The sequence below is a fragment of the Phyllostomus hastatus genome, unplaced genomic scaffold (assembly GCF_019186645.2).
Source record: "Phyllostomus hastatus isolate PE091 unplaced genomic scaffold, TTU_PhHast_1.1 phas_contig_551, whole genome shotgun sequence".
In the NCBI taxonomy this organism is placed as follows: domain Eukaryota; kingdom Metazoa; phylum Chordata; class Mammalia; order Chiroptera; family Phyllostomidae; genus Phyllostomus; species Phyllostomus hastatus.
The window spans coordinates 810,195-833,036 of record NW_025333909.1 but is presented as its reverse complement, the minus strand read 5'-3'; the positions used below and the strand labels follow the sequence as shown (position 1 = coordinate 833,036).

The window sequence follows — 22,842 nt, the reverse complement described above, 5'->3', positions numbered from 1 at the left end:
GGACCCCAGCTTTACGCCTGTAGCCCACTAACCCCTTCATGGTTCTTTTCTCAAATAACTCCTCCACTCGAGTCCTTAACATTTTGGGAGAAGCTTTCTGTACATGTGTTGTACTCGCCTCTCACTCTGGTTTCTGTCACTAAAAGCCTTAGACACGGGGGCGCTGCTGGGGAGAGTCAGCGATGCGCTGTGGCCTCGCGCTACAGGGTGATACTTCTGTGACTTGGTCGGGACTGTTCTGTTCCATGCTTCCGAGCTCCCACAGACGTGGCGCTCCAGTGCGCGTGGGAAGCTACTTTTTAGGCAAGACAGTTTCTTCGGAGAGCTATATTTTTAGATTTCCCCTCTCCTCTCCGCCTCTCCTGGGCTAGAGCTCTCCCTGCCTGGGCAGGGGCACTGGGGCGTTAGCTCCTGACCTGGAAGACTTGGAACCCCCTTCTTGGCCCCAGCCAGGAAAGCATTTCCTCCACCTCTGGGGAGGAGGGTGGAGACGCACTCTGCTTCTAGCGAAGCAGTTAATCCAGTTTGCATAATCTGCCCTCACCCTTATCTCAGTCACATCTGTATCCTCTGCGCTAAGTAAATATGGTTTAGAAGAGTGAACGTTTGTGACTTATTTTAAAAAATAACGTTTCCTGGCTGAAGTGGTGATCCGAGGTCCTTCGCTAAGCTAGCCCCTCTGGCAGAGCCCGGCTAGCTCTGTTTCCCCCTTTCATGCCTGTCTGGGGCCTTTCACTCTGCACTTGGTTCCCTTTCTTCCACGTGTAAACACACTCAACTTTCTTCCATTCTTAAAACGGAAAGAAAGACATTCCTTTCCTACCAGGAGCCCCTTAAACTATCGTCTCGTCTCTCTTCCTCTGCTCTCCACATTTGCCCAATTCTGTGCTAGCAAACACTAGTTCCTCGAGAGGTGAATAGTCTTCAGTGAAAAAGCAGTGGTTCAGGAAGTTGGGCACTTGTAGGATTACACAGGAAAACAGGGTTCTTCCCCGTGATTAATCTCCAGGACAGACTTCCTAGGGCAGTGTTTCCCCACAACATAGGAAGGAGCGTAGGAGCCTTATTTGGAGAATCCTGTCTTAACATGCAGGTTGGACAATGTTGGAGTCATCTGTACTCGCTGCTGCTATTTCTTCCATTGAGCTCTCTTTCAGCATCCGCCCTTGAGCTTGGCAGGGTGGCTCCAAGCAGCTCCGAAGGGGCAGAGGCTCAAGCCTGCCAGGGAGCAGCGGTGACCTCTTAGTCGTCCAATCCAAGGTCTGGTTCACTGACTCTTTCCCGTTGGTCTGAGTTCCTCACCACATTTGTTTCCATGGATTACCTGCTTTTTTCTTTCTTTCCTTTTTTTTAAAGATTTTATTTATTTATTTTTAGAGACGGGAAGGAGAAAGAGAGAGAGAGAGAAACATCAATGTGTGGTTGCCTCTCATGTGGCCCCCACTGGGGACCTGGCCTGTAACCCAGGCATGTGCCCTGACTGGGAATGAACCTGCGATGCTTTGGTTCGCAGCCTGAGCTCAATCCACTGAGCTACGCCAGCCAGGGCTCGCTCTTTCTTTTTTTAAGAAAAAGATTTTATTTATTTATTTTTATAGAGGGGAAGGGAGGGAGAAAGAGAAGAAAACATTAATGTGTGGTTGCCTTTTGTATGCCCCCTACTGAGCACCTGGCCCACAACCCAGTCATGTGCCCTGACTGGGAATCGAACCAGCGACCCTTTGGTTTGCAGGCTGGCACTCCATCCACTGAGCCACACCAGCCAGGGCTACCTGCTTTTTTCTTTAAAGGCTGTCTTCCTAACCTCACTGACCATTCCTCAGCACATTTCATGAGCCCTGCCCCCTAAATGGCAACGTCGGTTATTTCCACAAGTTCGAGGCCTGTCATTGTGTAAATGAGTCCCCTGATCAGTTTACTGGACTCCAGACCCAAAGCACTACTGCTTGCAGGCCGTGGGCTGCCCTCCCAGTACAGTGTGTTCAAAACGGACCCCCCATACCAACTCCTCTCACTTCCCTTACCTAAGTTAATTGCATCGCCCGATCATGTGGACAAGGGATTAGATTTATTCTGTCACCCAAGGCAGATCTCAGCTCCGCAAGAGGAAGAAATTGCCAATGATTAAAGCTGTCTCAAAATGGAATGGCCTGCTTCCGGAGATAGTACATTTTATCTTTTGTCACAGGAGGTGTGACAAAAGAGGCTGGGCAACCATCTGTCTAGGTGTCGCAGACAGGGGTGAAGGTAAAGCAACGGTGTGGACGTGATCTGCCCGGAAGCTCTCAGTAGTTCCCCAGCGTCTTCCGGATGAAGGGCATGAACCTTTAGGGAAAATCAACTAGGCATCCGGACATCGTCATTCTTTTGAAATGGCTTTTAAAAATCCTCTCAAGGTTCCCAAGTAGACATGATTACTCTCATTTTGCCGATGAGAAAACCAAGACTCCAGTTAGAAAACCAAGAAGTTCCCAACCTGGAACTTGATCCTGGTCGGTCAGAGTCTAGAGGGGGGTTGTCTCAGGGTTTCTCAAACCTGCAAATAGGAGGTAGCTATCCTGCCAGTGAAAACACACATCCACAGGCCCCTCTTTGCTCACCTCGGATTCACCAGGTTGGGGAAATGTGTGTTTATAACAAGCAATCAGGCCCCTCAGGACTGACCACCTGCGTGTCACCATAGACACGTATTCATTTCACTTGAACTGCTGAACATTACACTTGCTTCGGCTCCTCCTGCACGGAAAGTTAAAGCCCAAGGCTACGAACTCAGCCCGGCTGCTGGGGGGCGGGGGCGGGTCAAGGAGGTGGCAGCGTGTTTTCTGCCCTCTGGCCGCTTGTTGTCTACACAGAAGGCACTGAGCTGCAGCTGGTTAAAGTGAAGGGATCCTTTCCAGGTGGGGGTTTCACCTCATTCTTTTTGCTGTTCTTTCCCTTTCTGACATTTTCCTCCTGCCTTCCCTTCCCCTGAGTCTCTCTGTCTTCCCCTGGTGTGCATGGGGTTGCAAAGCTGTTTTGAAGCAAGTAGCACCGTCTCACAGCTGCACCGAGGCTATCACAGGTGAAGCCCTGGGGAGCTGCGCCCTACGAACCACAGGGGAGACAGGAGTTGGGGAGCAGGAGGAAGAAGGAGAGATAACAGTGTTTGCGAAAGGAAACCGGGTGTTAAAGTCACTACTGACTTAATGGAAAGGCCTTCCCCACTCTCTACCTTGCTAGGATCATCTCTTAAATCATATAGGTGGTGGGGAGCAGAGCCCCTCTTTCTGCCACTGTAGGGCCTTTGCTGTGCGGGTCAGTTGGCCTTCCACATTGAAAAGGTCCACAGAAATGTAGCTTTCTTGCCCTGGCTAGTGTGGCTCAGTGGATGGAGCACCAGCCTGCAAACCAGAGGGTTGCTGATTTGATTGCCAGTCAGGGCACATGCCTGGGTTGTGGGCCAGGTCCCCAGTAGGGGGTGTGCAAGAGGCAACCACACATTGATGTTTCTCTCTCCCTCTCTTTCTCCCTGCCTTCCCATCTGTCTAAAAGAAAAGAAATAAAATCTTTAAAAAAAAAGAAAGAAAGAAATATAGCTCTCTTGAGCCTCTTGCTCAGCATCAGGGTGGCTGCATGTTTAACTCGGGCCATTCGGATGTGTGGGTAGTACAAGGACACAGGGTCTGTTAGGCGTCCAGGGACTTCCAAATTCTATACTCGTGTTTTATTGAATGTATCTATCAAGTAAATGAAAGCCCTTGTCCTCCAAAAGTTGCCAAGAGGCTGGGTAGTACAATTGTAGAAATAGCTTTTGAAGATCTGTTCTGGCCAGTCTGCCTGCATTCTTTGCAACCACAGGACAGCATCAGGCATTTGGGGAATCCTGGCATCCCCGCTGGCCATCTGCCATCCCAGCCTTCTTCCCACTCTAGAAAGGGAATCATGTTGGGGCATCTGTAGTCTCGAGTCAAGAAACAATGTCAGAAATACTGGCTTGATCATCAAAGGCAGCGGGAGAATACTGCTTCTTGTCAACAAGCAGACATGACTTGTGCAACCAGCCTTTGCTGAGCCCAGGGTGGTGTTGGGGGGTTATTGGGGGGCCTGACTCGGTGTTACTCACTAATGAGTTTCCATAGCGGATGAAAATGCCAATGAGGTAACATTGGCCGGCTTCACTATCTGATAGGATTTGGGGGTGATGGTGATACGCATCTGAAAAAGCCACAGTTTGTAGAGTGTTCAGGGCTACTGGGAGAGTGGGGCAAAGTTTCCAGTATCAGTGATTCCGGAACCGCCTGTTGCTAGATCATTACCCCAAACGCCGGTCCTGGACCTGTGTTTATAATCCCCTCAGCGGATGCAACAGGTAGGTGAACCTCAAACGGTCATAGACGGTGGGGCGTTTGGTCCTTGAATGCCCCTTTCACTGCAGAATTGCCCTCTGAGGCTGGAGACTTTGAGTAGACTAAGGGGAACAGTGTGTTTCGATGCTGTCCATCTCCCCTCCCTCGGGGTGTGCCAGGGAGACGTGGCGTGCTTGCTGCCAGCTGCACTCGGACCCCTTATGAAGATCCGCCATCTTGTATCTACCTGAGCAGTCAGGTTTGGGCTTTCAGGTTGTTCTTCAGAAGCTGCTGGAAACTTTTACTCTCACACTGACATGAGGGGTTTGATGAGTGATTGCTACTTTACAGCTCTCTGCAGGCGTTATATGGAGCAGGCAAGAGAGGGGCTGAACTTTCAAATAATATGTGCCTTTCATCTGTTGCTTTTTGTCTCAGGTAGCCCAGGCTGCTTTAACAAAATACTGGGTTGGCCAAAAAGTTCATTATGGTTTTTCCGTAAAAGACATTTTTCATTTTCACCAATAACTTTATTGATTTGGATATTTTGAGTGTGTTGTCTATCTCCCGCTGTTGGCTTCTAGTGGGTAGAGGCCAGAGGTGCTGCTAAACATCTTCCAATGCATAAGGCAGCCCCACAGCAAAGAATTATTCGGCCAAAATGTCAGTAGTACCAAGAAACTTCACAAACCACTCTTGACATGTTCAACCAGTCACAGCACCTTCTCCATACACTGCACAAATCTTTATTTGTATTGCAGTTATGTTTTTACCTTTCTTGAAATAACAAAGCATAATACGCCGAACATGTTGCGTATCTTCTTCCACCATCAATATTCAAATGGCTGCACAAAAATTCACCAACTTTGACAAGTATTTTTTTAAACTGCACGTTGATATGACAGCTGTCACAATACAATCTAACAAAATTGTTTCAAATGAAGTTAAAGACAACTAAGCGCTACTAGAGCTATCGTACGGAAAAAACGTCATGGATTTTTGGCCAACTCAATACCACAGACTTGGTGGCTTAAACAACAGACATTTATTTCTCATGGTTTTGGACGCTGGGAAGTCCAAAATCTAGGTGCTGGTAGATCTGGTGTTAGGTGAGGGCCCCCACCTCCTGGTTTATAGACGGCCACCTTCCTGCTGTGTCTTCATGTAACCTTTACTGGATGTGTGTGTGAGGGGAGAGGCGGTGGTGAGGGAGGGAGAAAGGAAAAGAGAGAAGAGGGAAAGAGAAGGGGAAGCTCTTATGTCTCTTCCTCTTCTCATCAGGAAATTAATCTCACGATGCTCCATCATGAGCTCATCATTAAACCTAATCACCTCCAAAGGCCCCACCTACTAATATCACCCCATTAGGGATTGGGGCTTCAGCATATGAATTCGGGGGGGAACGCAAATGTTCAGCCCATAACACTGAGCAGAGGAAGAAAGCAATGTCTTCACCCAGGCCTCATTCGCCATTTGGGAACATTCCACATGGCCTCGGTCCTCAAAGGGTTTCCCCTCTGGTGATAAAATAACAAAGATTTTAAAACTGCAAGAGCTAACTAGCAATAAATACGAAACATAAAGAAAGGTCACTGCTAAGTACGTAGTAGGAATCGGGAAGAAGGACATTCGGAGAGGGCAGGGTCGCCGAGAAAGGTGGGACTTCGGTTTGGACCTCAGAGGAGCCGCTGAGGGCCTGAGGGGACAAAGCAGAGCCTCCCAGGCCAGACAGATGGCTGTCACAGGCAGAGAGCTGAGCACTGTACTGGTTGAGTGCAGCCGAAGCAGCCACTTGGCTTTCAAGGCTGAAGTGCTCTTGTTTACTTTGCTGAGAGAAACCTGCCCAACCAGTTTCTTGAGTAGCTGCCATTTGCTCGGTGTTCCTGCTCACTGAGACACCGGGCTGTGCCAGGTACTTGTGACTTCTCTGCATCTGGCGGATCCACCCTTCACAATTCAGGATGGGAACTGCAGAGACTTGGGCCTGGCATTCTGTTTACTTTCAGCCCACCAATACCTGCTTTCCCATCGGGCAGTGAGGTCCCAGTTAAGAGGAAGATTAGGGGCCCCGAGCATGTGCATCATCCCCGTGAGAGTGCACACAGCTTGCAGAGGGTGCTGTTTGAAGGTCATCACTCAACACATGGCTTGCAAGACCTTTGGCAACACTCTGTCCTTCGGAAGCCAGGCAGCGGTATTTACAGCTGCCGTGCTGATCTTAGCTCGGGGCCTCCGACCTGCAGACCCTGGTGAGAGAAGTTAGTGTTTTCCTGGCCTAGCCACCGTGTTTGAGAAGTGGCAGGAAAACTGAGGATGTGGCTCTCCCTGGCTTCATGGAGGTGCTTGGCCATGTCCAGGGGAGGAAGGTACTCAGGGTTGGAGAATCGTCTTTCATTTGGACCGCTCACTGTGATCTTAGGCTGTGCATGTTAATGTTTCCGTAAGCTTTTTTTTTTTAAGACTTTATTTATTTATTTTTAGAGAGAGGGGAAGGGAGGGAGAAAGAGAGGGAAGAGAAGCATCCGTGTGTGGTTGTCTCTCTCGCGCCCCACACTGGGGACCTGGCCTGCAACCCAGGCACGTGCCCTGACCGGGAATCCAACCGGCGACCCTTCAGTTCACAGGCTGGCACTCAGTCCACTGAGCCACACCAGCCAGGGCTGTTTCCATAGCTTTGTTCTCTCCAGACACAGGGTTCCCTCTGACCTAACCAGTCCTTAAGTTGGACGTCTCCGTGACACTCTTTTTATCTAGACTCAGACAGCGTAAGAGGCTTCTGAGGCCTCTAGTCTCCCAACACCAGCGTGTCAAAAGCTCACACACACGGGGTGGGGCCAGAGTGACAGAAGGACTCATTATGGCCTATCTTTAGGTGTCTAGAGACAAGTAGGTGCTGCCTCTTTTCTTCCTGCTTACTCTCGTTTTGAGTCACAAGTTGAAAAGCTTGCTTGCTGTGTCATCTGGGCCTCACACGTGTAGGATTTTGGTTCCAGCACAGTGATTGATGTAAAAGGAGCAGCAAGTTTGGTATCTGCCTTGATTTTCTGTACTGCCTGTGCTCAGGATAAAAAGGATGGGTGAGCAGGAGGGTATGTCCAGGTTGTGGAGAAAGGAGCTCCCTCATCCTCTCACCAGGCCTAACCCGAGGCATTTGTAGCCAGGTGCCAGTTCGCTTCACGACCTCAGGTTTCCAGGCTGTTCCTAAGAGACTCACTGCTAGGTGGCCACAGTTTAGCATGCTTCTTCAAGATCTTATGTAGGTAAGATCTGGATGTAGGTACTTTTCTGGATTACATGAAACACAGGCCATTCAAAAGGTGGTGGGAGCCCTGGCTGGCGTAGCTCAGTGGATTGAGCGTGGGCTGTGAACCAAAGTGTCGCAGGTTCGATTCCCAGTCAGGGCACATGCCTGGGTTGCAGGCCACGGCCCCCAGCAACCACACATTGATGTTTCTCTCTCTCTGTCCTTCCCTCTCTAAAAATAAATAAATAAAATCTTTTAAAAAATAAAATAAAATAAAAAGGTGGTGGGAGCCCTGGCTGGTGTGGCTCAGTGGGTTGAGCACCAGACGGCAAACCGAAAGGTCACCAGTTCGATTCCTGGTCGGACCACATGCCTGGGTTGCTTGCCAATGTCCTCACTTAGGGGCATGTGCGAGGCAATTGATTACTGTTTCCTCTCCCTCTTTCTCATTCCCTTGCTCTCTAAAAAATAAATCTTTTTTTTTAAAGATTTTATTTATTTATTTTTAGGGAGGGAAGGGAGGGAGATAGAGATAGAGAGAGAGAGAGAGGGAGAGAGAGAAACATCAATGTGCGGTTGCTGGGGGTTATGGCCTGCAACCCAGGAATGTACCCTGGCTGGGAATCGAACCTGGGACACTTTGGTTCCCAGCCCGTGCTCAATCCACTGAGCTACACCAGCCAGGGGTAAAAATAAATCTTTTTAAAAAGGTGGTTTGACTTAACTACTCAGGCCTGTGCTCTTTTAACTGGGTTACTTTCGATGTGAAAGTTTAGCCTAGCAATGATAAACAAAAGCTGAGGCAATGAAGTCAGTCACACAGGGCCCACTAAGTGAATACCAGACTTCCTAGGGGGCCGCAGGCTGGCCACCGGCAGGTTGTCTGTGGGTAGACCAGCTCGATAGTCTCCCTGTGGCTGAGCCAGGTGCAGGTGCGGTTCGCCCCGGCCGCTTGTCCCTGCTCACGCTGTTTCCCTCTAGCGTGAGGGAAGGGCCTCTCCCCGTCTCTGTCCTTTTGAGTCCTGAACCTTCACTGAGCCCCAGTTCGAAAGCAGCATCTCCTTATAGCGTTCCCAGACTAGATAGATGTGCTTGATCTATGCTCCTGAATGCCTTTAAGCCTTGGTTTGTCCTGCCTTTGTGCCTCTTGCTACAGCATGCTCAGTCAGATAGCACACTCCGCAAGGCCAGGAGTCTTTGCTCTGGCCTCCACTGAACACAGTTCATTGTGCATTGAGCACTGCCCCATGCACAGTGGACTCAGTGAGCATTGAAAAAATGGAAGAGCCCTGGCTGGTGTGGCTCAGTGAATTGAGCGCCGGCCTGCAAACCAAAGGGTCGCTGGTTCCATTCCCACTCAGGGCACATGCCTGGGTTGATTGCCAGGTCCCTAGTAGGGGGTGCACAAGAGGCAGCCACACATTCATATTTCTCTCCCTCTCTTTCTCCTCCTCCTCTGCCTAAAAATAAATAAATAAATAATCTTTTTTCCAAAAAGAAATAATGGAAGAAAGGTATTTTCTACACATAGCCACGTGGAACATTAGCTTTTTTTTTTTTCTTTTAAGTGATTATGACTGAGACCTCATGACATTTTTGTGAGATTTAAGAGCCCAGGTCTGAAAGTCACCTACCTTCCAATTCTAGATGAGGTCCTGTGCACTTCAGTGTCTCCTTTTCATCATCTGTGAGGAAGTTTTCTAGCTTGTCAAACATTTCAGCAGGAAGAGAGACGGAGTGGAGTTAGAGAGAATCCACATCACGGTTTGGAAAATAAATCAAAATCGTGACAATGGAAGGGCCGCTGAGGGAATCGGGCACGCTTACCCTGAGAGAGGAGAGCTAGGGAAGACTCAGACACGTTGAATGCTAGAGCCGGAGAGACACTTAGAGAAGATCGAAGGATTTCCTTTACTAGGTAGGAAGTGGGACGAGGTGACCTCTGAGGCTCCGGTGCTCTGCGAAGCTCTGTTCCCACTTGCAGTTCTGATTGACAGAAAAGGAAGCTCGTGTTAATTCATCTTTCATGTTCCCAGCTAAGAATGATCGTATAGTTTGGAATTTTAAATAAAAATATCATACTGCTACGTCTTTACAGAATCCCAGTGTAAAAGGCATTGTCATTTCTGTTGCTCAGTATTGCTCATTCACAAATTCGTCAGATAAAATCCAGGCGTACTTGGGTACCACTTTTTTAGTGGCAAATTGCCTTTTTTTTTTTTTTTTTGCCTTGTTTAACAGGGAATTGCGAGCCACACTTGTTCCTCAACTGAAGCAAATGGTGCAAACGAGGGGCTTGGTATATCGATTTCCCCACTTTTTAAAAAGTGCCTAGAAGAGCACCTGGTCATATTTGATGCTCATGAATATTTATTTAATTAATGAAGATCCCGAAGAATAGAATACTGTATCACTCAACAGTGTGGTGTCTGCCAGGGGAGGGAGGTGGGGGGAGGTGGAGGAGGGTGTGTGGGGATAAATGGTGATGGATGGAGACTTGACTTGGGGTGGTGAACACACAGTACAGTGTACAGATGATGAATTATCACAGGAGTGTCAAACTCATTTTCACCAGGGCCACATCAGCCTCGAGGTTGCCTTCATAGGGCCGAATGTAATTTTAAGACTGCATAAATGCAACTAGTCCTTAACTGTTAAGCGAGAGCTCAGTGCTGCCACTGGGTAGAAACAAGGTGCTGGGCCGGATAAAACAAGGTGACTCGAGCCTTGAATTTGCCACCTGTACGTTATAGAATTGTAAACACAAAACCTATATAATCTTATTAACCAATGTCCCCTCAATAAATTCAATGAAAAATAAAAAGATATTTTAAGAATACTCTATAATGAGCTATTATTTCAATTTAACCTTTAATGAAATTAATGCATATGAAGTTTAAAATCTGAAAATTATAATAGCATATACACAAATATTAATCCCTTCCCTATTCTCCCCTTTTCTTGCTACACAAAAGTAATTGCTTTCAGATATTTTTGCTGCAACAGAAAGAAATAGTAAATCACAATAGCCCTTTATGGCTAAATAATGGAACTACAAAATAATAGGGACATAGAAATATAATAAAATAAAATTTAGGCATTTCTTTTCACTAGGAAGGAAATAAAAAAGCTTATAGGAAAAGAAAGGCAGTCATCTATCGACACGATTTATATAATAACATAAAATTAAGTATTCTTTCACCAAATAATGTGATACAACTAAAGCAGGAATACCGGGGACAAAGGGTGGGTGAGTGCTATAGAAAACCAATGTATAATGTCTAAGATGAAAAAAAAAACAACAAGGAATAGCAAGAAGAAATAGTTATTTAGAAATGTGTTAGAAAAGAAAAACAGCTACCAAATTGGAAAACAGTTTCTTTTTAAATTTTCTTACATTTTTTGAAAGTTGTAAAAGGAACACATACACCTCTGGTTAAAAAAACAAATCAAATGGCATCATTCGCCATGGCATTCTTATTGACATGGATAGGCACTGATTTTTTTTTTTTTACTTAGCTCACATTATATATGTTTTAATAACGTGAGGTATCTAAAAATCATCCTGGACATCAACTGGCATAGCAGTTTTAATAAGAATTGCATTCCTAACATCTAGAAAACATGTCTACATCAACTTTGTGTTGTAAGGGTCAAAGGTCAAATGTGGTTCTGCAGGGTGCTAAGATGTATGGGGGTCCGGCATAAGTGAGGCCTGCGTGAGTGCGGTTGGTAGGGTAATAATAGGGGTGTAATAATTTCACTGGGATATTTCACCTAAAATGCCATATGGTGTGTTTGAGTGTGGTATTGCTGTGTTACAGAATGACATGCTTAAGATTTTATAATAGAAGATTTTGTCATTAAAGGGGGCATTATTTGTGCCGGACCCTGTATATCGGATTGTTCCTATTGTGTTTTAAACTCATAAGCAGTAAAGTCTCCCTTCTAATCTCCTACAACCTCACCCCAATGTCTCCTGGCTATTTTCCCATCTTCCTTCCACCCCTGCCCATTACTGACTCGTGCTTCATCCAAGTTCTGTTCTTTTTCTCACTACATTTTGTTTGAACCTTTGAAGCCCATGATGGCGTTTAGTGTTTCTCGTTGCCGCTTGGAACAAGTGGTTCACCAGGCTCCTCTTGGTGGGAACAACGAACAGAACGCCTTCCTTGTTTCCAGGAACGCAGCCTCAGGTGCGGCGCAAACCCGTCCGCGCCTCATGGTGTCACGCAGACCTCAGAACCTGGCCTTTCTCCTTCCTGCCTTGAGTATGGACCTTGGCAAGGGAGATAAAGGGCTTTTTTCAGAGTTTGGGTATTCTCATTTTTAAATAATCTCACAGTGATGCCTTCAGGATCTGGTTTCAGGAAGTTTTAAAAGTCAGTGGGTGTTTCACTCTGCACAGTTTTGCTCCATTTTTAACATCTTATCTGGGTCTGCACAGGGGGAAATAGATTGTTTTCCTTGGCAGCTTCCAGCTGAGCCCCAGAGCGCCGTGTTGCAGGTGGATGTCTTGGACTAGTTCTGGGAAATCTGCCGGGCTGTGTGTGCAAAGGTGTTCTTGGGAATACAAAGACAACCAAGCCTGGGCTGCAAGTAGAAAAACACAAACTTCGCACCGAGCTCACCCCTTCGTGGGGACTGCCTGTGAGGAGAGATCTAGTGGGTGAGAAAAGTAGACACTCTCATGCGGCTGAGTGCATCCCCTGAGCGGGAGCTCAGGTTTAAAGGCCCCACTTCAGAGCCGAAGTCAGCGGTGCATCATGAAGGATTGAGCTTGTAGTTTCGCTTTAAATTTGCCTTCACATCCATCCCCTCCCCTGCTGTCCCACGTGGGGTCAGATTCATGTTCCCAAGTCTTTACTGATGTATCGCTTCCCTACTCTCAGGTCTTCAGGGGCCTTCCCAGATTTGTCCAGGACCCTTATTTCCAACCTCATTTCCTGTGACTCCCAGTACAACCAAGCCGATCACCTTTTTCTGAAGCCTGCAGGGTATACCTCCCTCCCCACCTTCTCCCACCATCCCTTTGGGCTCTGTCCTCTACATGTCTGGTCACAGGACCCAGGTTCTGTCCCATGTGAGTTAGCTGTGTGACATACACCAAATGTCTCTTCCTCTCTGAGCCTCTGTTTCCATGTATGTATATACAAGACAGAGCGACAAGACAGACTGAACTAGGAGACTTCTTCATAGGGTCTCTTTCAACGATGTCATCATCATCATCATGCGGGTCAAAGTCAGCCTTAGCTTTGTCCTTGGCTGCCCCAGGCAGGACACAGGGCCCTGTCCCTTTGATGTCTCTACAGCATTGAATATGATGCTAGACCATTCATTATTTGGGATTGTAGTTAAACATTCTTTTATGTCCCGTCTGCAACTGTTGTTTAGAGGATATGTTTGTAAACTGAGAAAGCCCCTTGGTAGAGCTCATTTCTTTGCCTAGGATGTGGGTGAGGGAGAGGATTGTTAAGTATGTTCTGCTGCCCAGAAGCTGGGAAGAGATGGGAGTTGAGAAAGCTTTTCCCTTATACCCCTCGATGGAAAAATGAAATGATGTCTGTTTGCAAACAGGGCGTGTACTCACATCGGCACTAACAGAAGAAAATTCCCTCTGGGCTGCTGGGAGGCCACTGCGCCTGCACTGACTCCTGGGTTGGCCTTCCAGTGCCATCCATTCAGCATGCCGGTATCCTGCCATTTAGGGTTGGGACCATCCCCTCATCTGCCACTGTGTGTTTCAGGGCCCTGTTTGATTATGACCGGACTCGGGACAGCTGCCTGCCAAGCCAGGGGCTCAGCTTCTCCTATGGCGACATCCTGCATGTCATTAATGCCTCTGATGATGAGTGGTGGCAGGCAAGGCTGGTGACCCCACATGGAGAAAGTGAGCAAATCGGTGTGATCCCCAGTAAGAAGAGGTGAGTTGCCGTGATCACAGGAGAGGCCTTCCTCACCCTCTCCTTGGTACTGATTTCTTTTGTTCTTTTCCTTTCTTTTCTTTTTTTTTTTTGTACCAATTATCCTGTAAAGTTGCTAGAAAGCGGGAGATGTGCTTTATTGTTCCTTTTTGGTGGAGAGTTGGGGCTCAGGACATGGTTATGACTCAATGAGCCAAAAAGTGGCTGCTGTGCCCGCTGCAACCGACCACTGACACTGTGTACTGGCAGTAATAGGACTTGTTTCTGACCCCAAAACAGGGTGGAAAAGAAAGAAAGAGCTCGATTGAAAACCGTGAAGTTCCATGCAAGGACGGGGATGATTGAGTCGAACAGGGTAAGTGGGGATCCCCAAGGAAGTCAGCCAGTCTGTGAAGAGGAGTCAGAAGCTCGGAGTCTGTCTGGTGGATAAGAACTGGGGACCACAAAAGAATCCCTCTCTCTCTCAGGGGGCTGGCTCTGGCCGGTCAGCACACCGACTGCTCTTCTGAGAGCAGAGACAGGGCACTGAGCCTCTCTGACCAGTCGGTCCTCCTCCCCTCTGGGTAAACTGGCCGTTGAAGATGTGGTGGAGTCGGACTGTCTGCAAGGCTGACTGGCTCTGGGCACATGGAACCACAGTGGGTGTCTCCCTGGCCGCAGACTCTGTCGGAGCTATAGGGACCCTGAGGTGAATCTGACCTTGCCATCCAGCCGGGGACGCCAGCCCCGGAGCTCGGACTGGCTGCCCTTCAGACCAAACGAGGCATGAGGTCTCTTGCCATTCACCCGTGTTCTTCCGTGAGCTTCGCAGGCCGAAGAAGTTCTCCGGTGCGGTAGAGGGAAGAGAGACATGGAGTAGGTGACTCTGTGTTGATCAGTGGCACCTTAGGGCATGTGTCCAGGACGCTACAGTGACCCTTGTGCTTTAGGAAGTACCAGTGAGTGCTGTGAGTCCACATTAGGTAGAACCCTCTAACATCCCCACGACATTTTCCTGTAAACATAATTTTCCTCTCACATCAACTTTCATTTAATCTCATAGACTCCATTTGTGAAAAATGGTCTTTTATTTAGCTCACCATTGTCTCCATTTTAGTTTTTCTTGCATGCTTTAAAATCCATTGTTCTGTTTTTTTTTTCTTCTGTCCTTCCCCTCCATCTTCATGTTCTTTCACAGTCGATCAAAACGAAACGTAAAAAGAGTTTCCGCCTCTCTCGAAAGTTTCCATTTTACAAGAGCAAAGAAAACATGGCCCAGGAGAGCAGCATACAGGAACGTAAGTAGCAGCAGGGCACAGAGAGCAGATGGTGCACGGCCCCACCCTCTTCCTCATCGGCACCTCCCCTCAGGAGACGACTGGGCAAGTGTGTGTGTGCTGGTGCGTCCGTGTGTGCATGCGCGTGCGCGTCCTTGCTTGTTGGCAGATTCAGGGTCGAGATGGGTCTGCGCAGGGAGACACCGGGCTTTTTGGCCAGCTCCTCACTCTGAAAGGACATTGGAGGCTCTGAGTGGAACTGGTTCCCGGGCCAGCCTACCAGGAAGTCATTGGCATTGGTGTCGGGAGTGCCAGGCTGAGCTCTGCTGTGCTGGCAATGAGCGGTTCTCGGCCACAGCGTCAAGGTTTGGAAAACTGGATTTGGAAAAGAACCAGGTCTAGGGACTCAGGGTTGCTCTCCTGGCTTCCTCCTCTTGTATTTTCTTTCCCTTAACTTCACTCATCTGTGTCAAGAGAAAAGCCTTTTCTTCACTGGACGCCTGGAGTTCAGGCCCGCTTCTCAAATCATGCGCATGCGCCTCTGCACACAGGATGTGCACGTGGCTCTCATAGACCCCCTGTTGTCCCACTTTTCAGAAGAAAATCCTTCCTCCTGACGGACTTGACATGGAATGGGGATTGCTCAGCATTGTCCAAATACAGATACATTGAGAAACACGAAGCCGCTTTGGCAGCAGAGGCCATATTGCTGTGCTAAGTGAGCTTTCTATGCACCAGTTGGATCCTGGGAGGTTCTCACATGCTTCTGAAGTTGATCACTCTGACCTTAACCTTAAACACCAGGTCAGGCTGGTGAAATAGTTCTCACATGGCTCATGGTGAATGTAAACCTATCTTCTGCCTCCCAAGGAGGGGTCTCGGGGTCCTGGGCTATTGGGACTGGCTGGACACTGGCTAGCTCTGATAGGGAATGTCCTTTTTCCAGGCCAGCCTGACTCATGGGCATGGTACGTGTAGGTCATTTCCATCTGGGGTACTCGCTAGTGGACACAAGAATGCCCTGGCCCAGATGCAGTTACGGCTTACCGTCCTGGGGCAGCACAGTCGGAAGCACTAGGTGTAGCTGATTCTGCTCGTGAGCGGTAGGAGACAGTCACCACAACTCACCAAATGAGTCCCAGAACCTCTGCGCTGAGCCCGGAAGGGTGCTCTGCCAGGTGGTACAGCCGGCAGGGGTAGGTTTGCCTGTTGGGCGAGAGCGGAAGCTGCCTAGTGCTTATCCTCTGGAAGCTGAGCTTGTCCCCTGTGGTCCACACAAGTCAGTCAGCCATGAAGGCCCCGCCTCAGACTGCATGAAGCTTCCCCCGAAGGCTTTGGACAGAGCAGAGCGGTGTTGGGGGGAAGCTCCTTGGGGTGTTGACAATTCTGCCCGCCTCCCTGCCTCACGTGGGGGTTTATCCTTCCATGCACCCACAGAGGAAAATGGTGATTTCAGGGGCAAAGCACAGACCTGCGCTGTGTAACTACAAATTCAGTCAAAGCATGAGCTCCACGCCTTGGGAAGTCACCTGCCCTGTCGGCCTGTAGGCTGTACACCACCTCAGAAAGGTCGTACACTCAAGGCCCTCTGGAAGCTAGTTGGGCCGCATGAAGTCCACGTATCTGACCTGGGACGTTCTTTCTGTAACGAAGTTCTTAACCTCACTGTAGCTGTAGGTCTTCATAGTATTTCATACTTCTGTCACTAATGCTCACCTGGCTCTGTATTCTTCCTTCCCCTGTCTTTTTTCTCTCTTTTCTCTGTTGTCCCCAATTCCCTCCCTCGCCCACCCCTCCCTCCCTCCCTCCCTCCTTCCCTCCTTCCTTCCTTCTTTGTCCTTGCTGTCTGTGAAATCAGGACTTCCCTGGGTTAAGTGACGATTATTATGGAGCAAAGAACCTGAGTAAGTCAAACTTACACACCATTAACTGTGTTTTTGGCATGAGTGGAGGTGCTGGGGTTGGGGGTGTACGGGGTGTGGGTGAGGGCGAAGAGGGAGGGGAGGGCCGTGTTTGTGGGAACTCCAATGCCACAGCAGGAGGAAGTACGAGTGGCTACAAATGTCATACTTCGGCTCTGGATCTCTGGTTAACCTAATAAAAGCCTCTCGTTGACGTCTGTGTTTTCCTTTTGTGCCCTGACATGGTGGCTAGCCCGCCACATGGCATCCTGCCTTATAAGTGAGGTAGGCAGAAAGTACTCCTCCAGGGGGACCGCTCAGCTCATTTCTAGCCTATTATTGAGGTGAGGGGTGCCCACTGGTTGGAGTCTTCTCCCAGTGACCCGACACTCAAGAATCGAGCTCCAGAATGACCTCTTTCAGTCTCAAACTAGGGGCAGGAGACTGGGCAGCCCTTTACCCAGCATGCATCTGGGCTCTCCCAACAGGCTAGTTTTCCACAGAGCACCTTGAAGGGGCTGTGCCTCAGCAGCATTTGCGGACCGTATCTATGTAGGGCTTTAGCGTCCCCGATGCACACAGAGGCACACACACATGTGGCCGTGCTGGGAAGCTTCTGTCAGCCCATGCTCTCCTTCAATAAGTACTGAAGGCACGAAGGTGAAGCCACTTCCTCAGGGTGGTTGGGGGGGGGGTGTTGCTCAGGAACCAGCCACAGGTGGTCCTTCAGCCAGTCCTTCCTGGGGGGCCACAGCATATCACGGTCTGCAACGGTGTCATCTTGGCTGAAATGAGCAGTGTCTCTCTCCATAGTCTGTTGTGTCCATGTTTCATCTTCATTCGCCTGTTTTGTGGGGAGTGCTGGGTTCTGTTTGGGCCACACGGTGCCTGGTGCCTCCAGCCAGTGTGGCTGCTCCGCCCACGCCCAGGTGTGGGCGGGCCCCAAGGGTCTGAGACTGGCGGGGCTCTCCTGTCCTCCCAAGTGTTGTTTGTCGTCTGTGCTGTGACGCGTCAGTGTTCTGGTAGATGGGGGAGCACCCCCCTCACCACGGAGGCCACATGCTCCTTCTAGGTGGTGCAGGCAGGAGGGCCGTGGGTCCCACCATTGTTGCCTGGTGACCGCTCAGCCTAGCCAGTGCTTAGCCTCATAGTTGCGGAGCGTCCTGCAATTCTGTAGTTCAGGGCCTCTGTTTGGGAGGGAAGTTCAAGAGCAGCCCGGTCCCTGCACTTTTCTTTGCTACTGTCTCTGCCTTGCCTTTCCTATTGGTAGCCTTGGGAGATGCATTTTGACAGAGGATTTGGAAGCCATCCAGCGTCAGTTTGGATTCAGATGAAGAGGAAACTGCCCAAGAGTGGGAGGCTTGGAGCGTATTAGGGAGGGACTTGGCAGACCAAGAGGGCTCTGGGGACTAGGACAAGGTAGCCAGTGGCTCAAGAGTAGAGCTGTGCCTCCCGCTTGGTGGCCTGGATGTGGCAGGTCTCCTGTGGCCTAATGTGGTGGACAGCTCAGTGTCTCTCGCTCCTGGAGCGTCTTGAGTCTTGTGCTGCGTGTGACCTCTCAGTGGTGTGTTCTGAATCAGAGTTTCTTTCTTGTTGGCTTGCAGAGGGAGTGACATCCAACACCAGTGACAGCGAAAGCAGTTCCAGTAAGTGTGTGTCATTCTCCCCCATGTCATGTCGCTCCACCACGTGTCCCAGCCACCCTCATTGCAGCGCTGCACGGCCGCCGTCTCTGTGCGGAGGCTGGTGCTCCTTTCAGCCGTGCACACGTTCAGAGCCTGGACATGCTGTGGCCACGGTCCTTCCGGGACGGGGCTTAGGCCGTGGATTAAAGCAGAGTAGAAGCCCTGCAGTCCTGGCTGGAACCCAACTTAATAGCCTCCCTGGGGCCCCAGGCAGGGTGAGGTGCCAGCAAGTAAAGCCCTACCGTGGGCATCACGGGCTGTAGGCGCTGCCAGTTCTACAGATTTCCTCCAAGACCAAACGAAAAATGGCCCCTGTGGATATTGTCCTGAATTGCTTGGCCAGGTCACCACGACCTTGTGGGATTAAGGCTTGGTATCCTGAACTTTTAGCGGGGGTAAATGATCAGGTCACTGCCCCACTTTCCCTCAGAGATCCCTTCACAGAGCCAGAGAAGCCGCAGTGCAAATCCCATGAACTTTGGGGGCACTGGCCTTATTAAGTCTACCGGAAGTCTTCGGCTCTGTGGAAGTGTGTGAGCAGGCTTCCTGGGCTTGAGGCAAGCATCGCCGCCTTCTCCAGCACCTGCTGCCCCCCTGCTTTGGGACCTCCAGGCACCCAGCACCAAGTGGCTTCACAACCATTTTAGGAAAAGCCCGTTGTTGCTAGGGTACATGGAGCTCCGCTAGAAGAAGAGAGCAGGCCCGCGCATTGGTTTTAAATGGCACCGGGGACCTCAGTCCAGCCTTGGGCCACTTTTCTGGATGCTCCTTCCAGTGCAAGGGGGATGGGTAGACCTTTTAAAGGCCAACGTGAGGCTGCAGCTCTAGCGACCCGCAGGTGCATCCTGACTCCCCTGCCTGCAGATGAGGGGACACAGGTATCGTTATCCCAACCAGTTGAAGCTTCCCTGTGATTCTCACCTGAGCACCAGGGCAACTGAGCACAGCCGGCTGTTCCCTATGAGAACAGTTCCTGAAAAATTGGGGTGCTTTCTGGGGCAGGCTTCATTCATGATTTCTGGGTCACACCCCTTCGCTTGGCTGTATTTCACCAAATGAGAGCGGTGCTGGCTCCAGTCCCAGGGCACTAAGGGCTTCCCAATAGGAAGCGGGCAGGCCCACGAGGCAGGTGTGAGCAGGCACGACCTGCCTAGGCGGTTCCTGGCACAGGTGGGACTGAGGTGAATGTTGGACGACGAGGACACAGAGAGGCAGATTAGGAAGTGCTAACATGTCTCCATTTTCGTTGCAGAAGGACAAGAGGATGCTATTTTGTCATATGAGCCAGTGACTCGGCAAGAAAGTAAGCCCTTTTTCTGGCCTTCCAGCCAGTGTCGCCATCATGGGGCTGAGCACAGGGGGTGGCTATGGTGGTACAGAGAAGAACGCAGGGGAGCAGGAGTGGGGTGTGCACCCCCCTCCCTGGGTGCCTCGTCCTCTTTCCCTTCTTCCTAGTGTTAGAGATGGGGCGGCCTCCCGTGCGCACCCCCTGTCCCGCCTGTGCTCGCTGCCAGGGCGCCTTCCAAAGGGGAGCGCAGATTTACAAGGATGGCAGATGGCAATTTCAGTGGCGGTGGCCACTGCTAAAAGGGAGATGCTGGTCACCTCTCTTTAGGCTCGGAAAGAACCTTGCTCCACTGCTGGTGCCCATGCAGAGATTTCTCCCGAGTCTTCTGGAAGGGGAGATGCCTCCGGTCTCAGATTTGCCTCAGGCTTAGATATTCTCAACGCAAAGTCTCTTTGATGCCTTTGTAGTTAAAAGCCTGAGAATGGCTGGCAACGCCCTGTCCTGTCTGACCGGTGGTTCCAAACCTTAACAGACTTGTGGGTGGAACCGGCCAGCTGCTGGGGGGGGCCTCACTTGTGTCTGTGTGTGCTCTCTCTGCAGTTCACTATGCAAGGCCCGTGATCATCCTGGGCCCGATGAAGGACAGAGTCAATGATGACCTGATCTCAGAGTTTCCGCATAAATTTGGATCCTGTGTGCCACGTAAGAGCCCAGGAAGGCTTGGGCTGTGGGGTGTTAGTGCCCAGGGATTTGCCGCTCTCGTGTGTTCATGGACAGGGTGTGGGGCCAGGTGGCAGGGTGCCGTGGGAACGGGGCACATCTCATACCCTCAGAGACATGAGGCTGCACTCGGTTCCCCTGAAGCTGATGGGGTTGGGAGGACTGAGACGTCAGAGTGGCCTCTTGGCTCCATTGGAGACTTGTGAGTGCCGATGGTCAGGAGTGATGGGCCACGTGGTGTTGGCGTGGCCTGCTGGAATGGCCCATTGCATTCGCCTTAGTCTGAGACCCTTCCACCTCAGTGGTCCAGTTGGAGCTGGACCCAACAGCCCCACTCTGTGTGTGAGACTTGAGGTGAGAGGACGAGTAGGGACACAGACTTCGTCCCAGCTGCTCTTTCCCCACTGGCCTGACCATGGGCGTGGCCTGGCACCCAGGCGGCAGAGGAACAAGTAGGCTATTTGGGCCGGGGGCGGGTCACTGTCCTTGGGCCACACACACAGCGCTTTCCTTTCTTCCTTCAGATACCACCCGGCCTCGGCGCGACAATGAGGTGGATGGACAGGACTACCACTTCGTGGTGTCCCGAGAGCAAATGGAGAAGGACATTCAGGACAACAAGTTCATCGAGGCAGGCCAGTTCAATGACAATCTCTACGGGACCAGCATCCAGTCCGTGCGGGCAGTTGCAGAGAGGGTAAGGACAGCAGGTCGCCCTGCTCGGCACAGACTGCTCACGGGGGGCGGGGGGGGGGGCCACAGAACTGCCCCTGCCCGGCTTGTGCTGCGCCCTCGGTGCTCCCGGCATGGGGCCTGCTGAGGGGCACTGCTGAGCGGGGCTGGGCCTCCCTGCGGCTGCCCGGCCCCTGCATGGAAGTGTCCACCTGTCCCCTCCACGCCCCTTGCTGCAGAGGGTCACTCCCCTGAATAGGGACTTCTCTGCAGGCCTGGCCTTTTCTGGCTACTAGGAACAAAATGTGGAGCCTGGGTACCTCTAGGGCGGAATCTTCCAGGCCTCTCTGGGTTCTCCTCAGGGGCACGTTGGGGTTGCCACTGGGTGAGTGCTCGGGGTGGGCTGATGCAGTTCGTCGCTGTTTCAGGGCAAGCACTGCATCTTAGACGTCTCGGGCAACGCGATCAAGAGGCTGCAGCAGTCACAGCTTTACCCCATTGCTGTTTTCATCAAGCCCAAGTCCATTGAAGCACTTATGTAAGTTTTCGCTGAGGCTCGGACACCACAAGCTGAGAGAGGGCCCTGGACAGGAAACAGAAACTGGAGGGAGGGTGAGGGGCCAGCTCTGGCACCTGAGGGCTCCTGCTCTGAGTGCCCCTACTTGTGCTGTGTTCCCGGGTGAGCTTTCACCCCTAGAAGGTTTGAGAAAGCAGCGCAGCCGTGGGCCATGCTGCTCTCGGGCCAGCGGGGCAGCCGGCCGTGGAGCCTGAAGTAATTCTTTATCTTCCCCAGACCCAGAGTCTCGTTTGGTATGATTCCCTTCTGTCTTTGGCAGGGAAATGAACCGACGGCAGACATACGAACAAGCAAACAAGATCTACGACAAAGCCGTGAAACTGGAGCAGGAATTCGGAGAGTACTTCACAGGTAAGGGCCCCAGCTACATGGTGTGGGCACATGGGACCAGCCAGTGCCTGTTGTCACAGGGGCCCCCTGAGGTGTAGACACCCTGCACGGAGTTTCTGGGTGCCTTGGAGCCTTTCCAAAACCCCCCGGTGGCCTGCAGCGTGCCAGAGCCCTTTAGCCAGGTTATAATACCAGCTGGCGTCACCAGACCGTGCCTTACACCGCTTTGTTCTTTCCGTCTTCATGCGCCCACTAGCGTGCAGGCCCCCTGCCTTCCATCACACCCCCCCAGCAATGTCCAGGACTCGGCCTGGCACGTGTTAGGTGCTGAATAAACATGTGTTGCCGAAGATGATTCCTCGGCGTGGTGTTCAACTTGTCTGTCAGCATGTGTGTGCATGTGTGACCACAGAGGTCAGGTCCTCAGGGGCTGGCAAGGTGACAGGAATGTGCAGGCTGGTGTAGAGGAGACCCTAGCTGGCTTGCTGCTAGGTGAACTGGGACAGAATCCAGAAGTGTCGCCTCAGCCCTTGGGTTTCGGAGCCTCCTTTCCTGTGAGCATGTGTGTCCTTGTGTTCCGGGCTGACCTCTGAGAGAGAGCAGATGTGACGGCCCCAGGAGCACCGCCTCTTGCCAGAAATTGTGGCTTCCAGCTCTTTCTCTGGATAACCGGGATTTCCCCAGCCTTCTGGTCACAGCTGCGAGCGGTGGCATCTGATGGGCACTCAGTCAGAGCCTTAGGGGCAACACACTTCCCTAGGCGTTGCTGCCCAGTCTCACTTTCTCCGCACATTGACCTCCAGCCCTGGGCTTGGAGCGCCTGCCAGTTGCCCTCGCTGCCCTAGGCCCTCAGAGTGTGGCCCCAGTGACACCGTGCCCCCGCGGCCATGCGGGCACTGCAGGCACGGCTCCGCGGTAGA

At 51.0% G+C, this 22,842-nt stretch overlaps 1 protein-coding gene across 4 annotated transcripts in view; it reads left to right on the top strand.

The window, feature by feature from the left end:
* Positions 1–22,842, top strand: part of DLG3 (discs large MAGUK scaffold protein 3) — a 55,745-nt gene that overhangs the window by 30,539 nt on the left and 2,364 nt on the right. For all 4 annotated transcript variants that reach the window (XM_045847399.1, XM_045847402.1, XM_045847400.1 and 1 more), the window contains 9 exons: positions 13,317–13,493; positions 13,773–13,848; positions 14,671–14,770; positions 18,255–18,296; positions 19,588–19,638; positions 20,224–20,325; positions 20,868–21,040; positions 21,444–21,553; positions 21,852–21,943. In XM_045847399.1, coding sequence (XP_045703355.1) covers positions 13,317–13,493; positions 13,773–13,848; positions 14,671–14,770; positions 18,255–18,296; positions 19,588–19,638; positions 20,224–20,325; positions 20,868–21,040; positions 21,444–21,553; positions 21,852–21,943 — 923 coding nt within the window. The remainder of the gene's footprint in view (positions 1–13,316; positions 13,494–13,772; positions 13,849–14,670; positions 14,771–18,254; positions 18,297–19,587; positions 19,639–20,223; positions 20,326–20,867; positions 21,041–21,443; positions 21,554–21,851; positions 21,944–22,842) is intronic.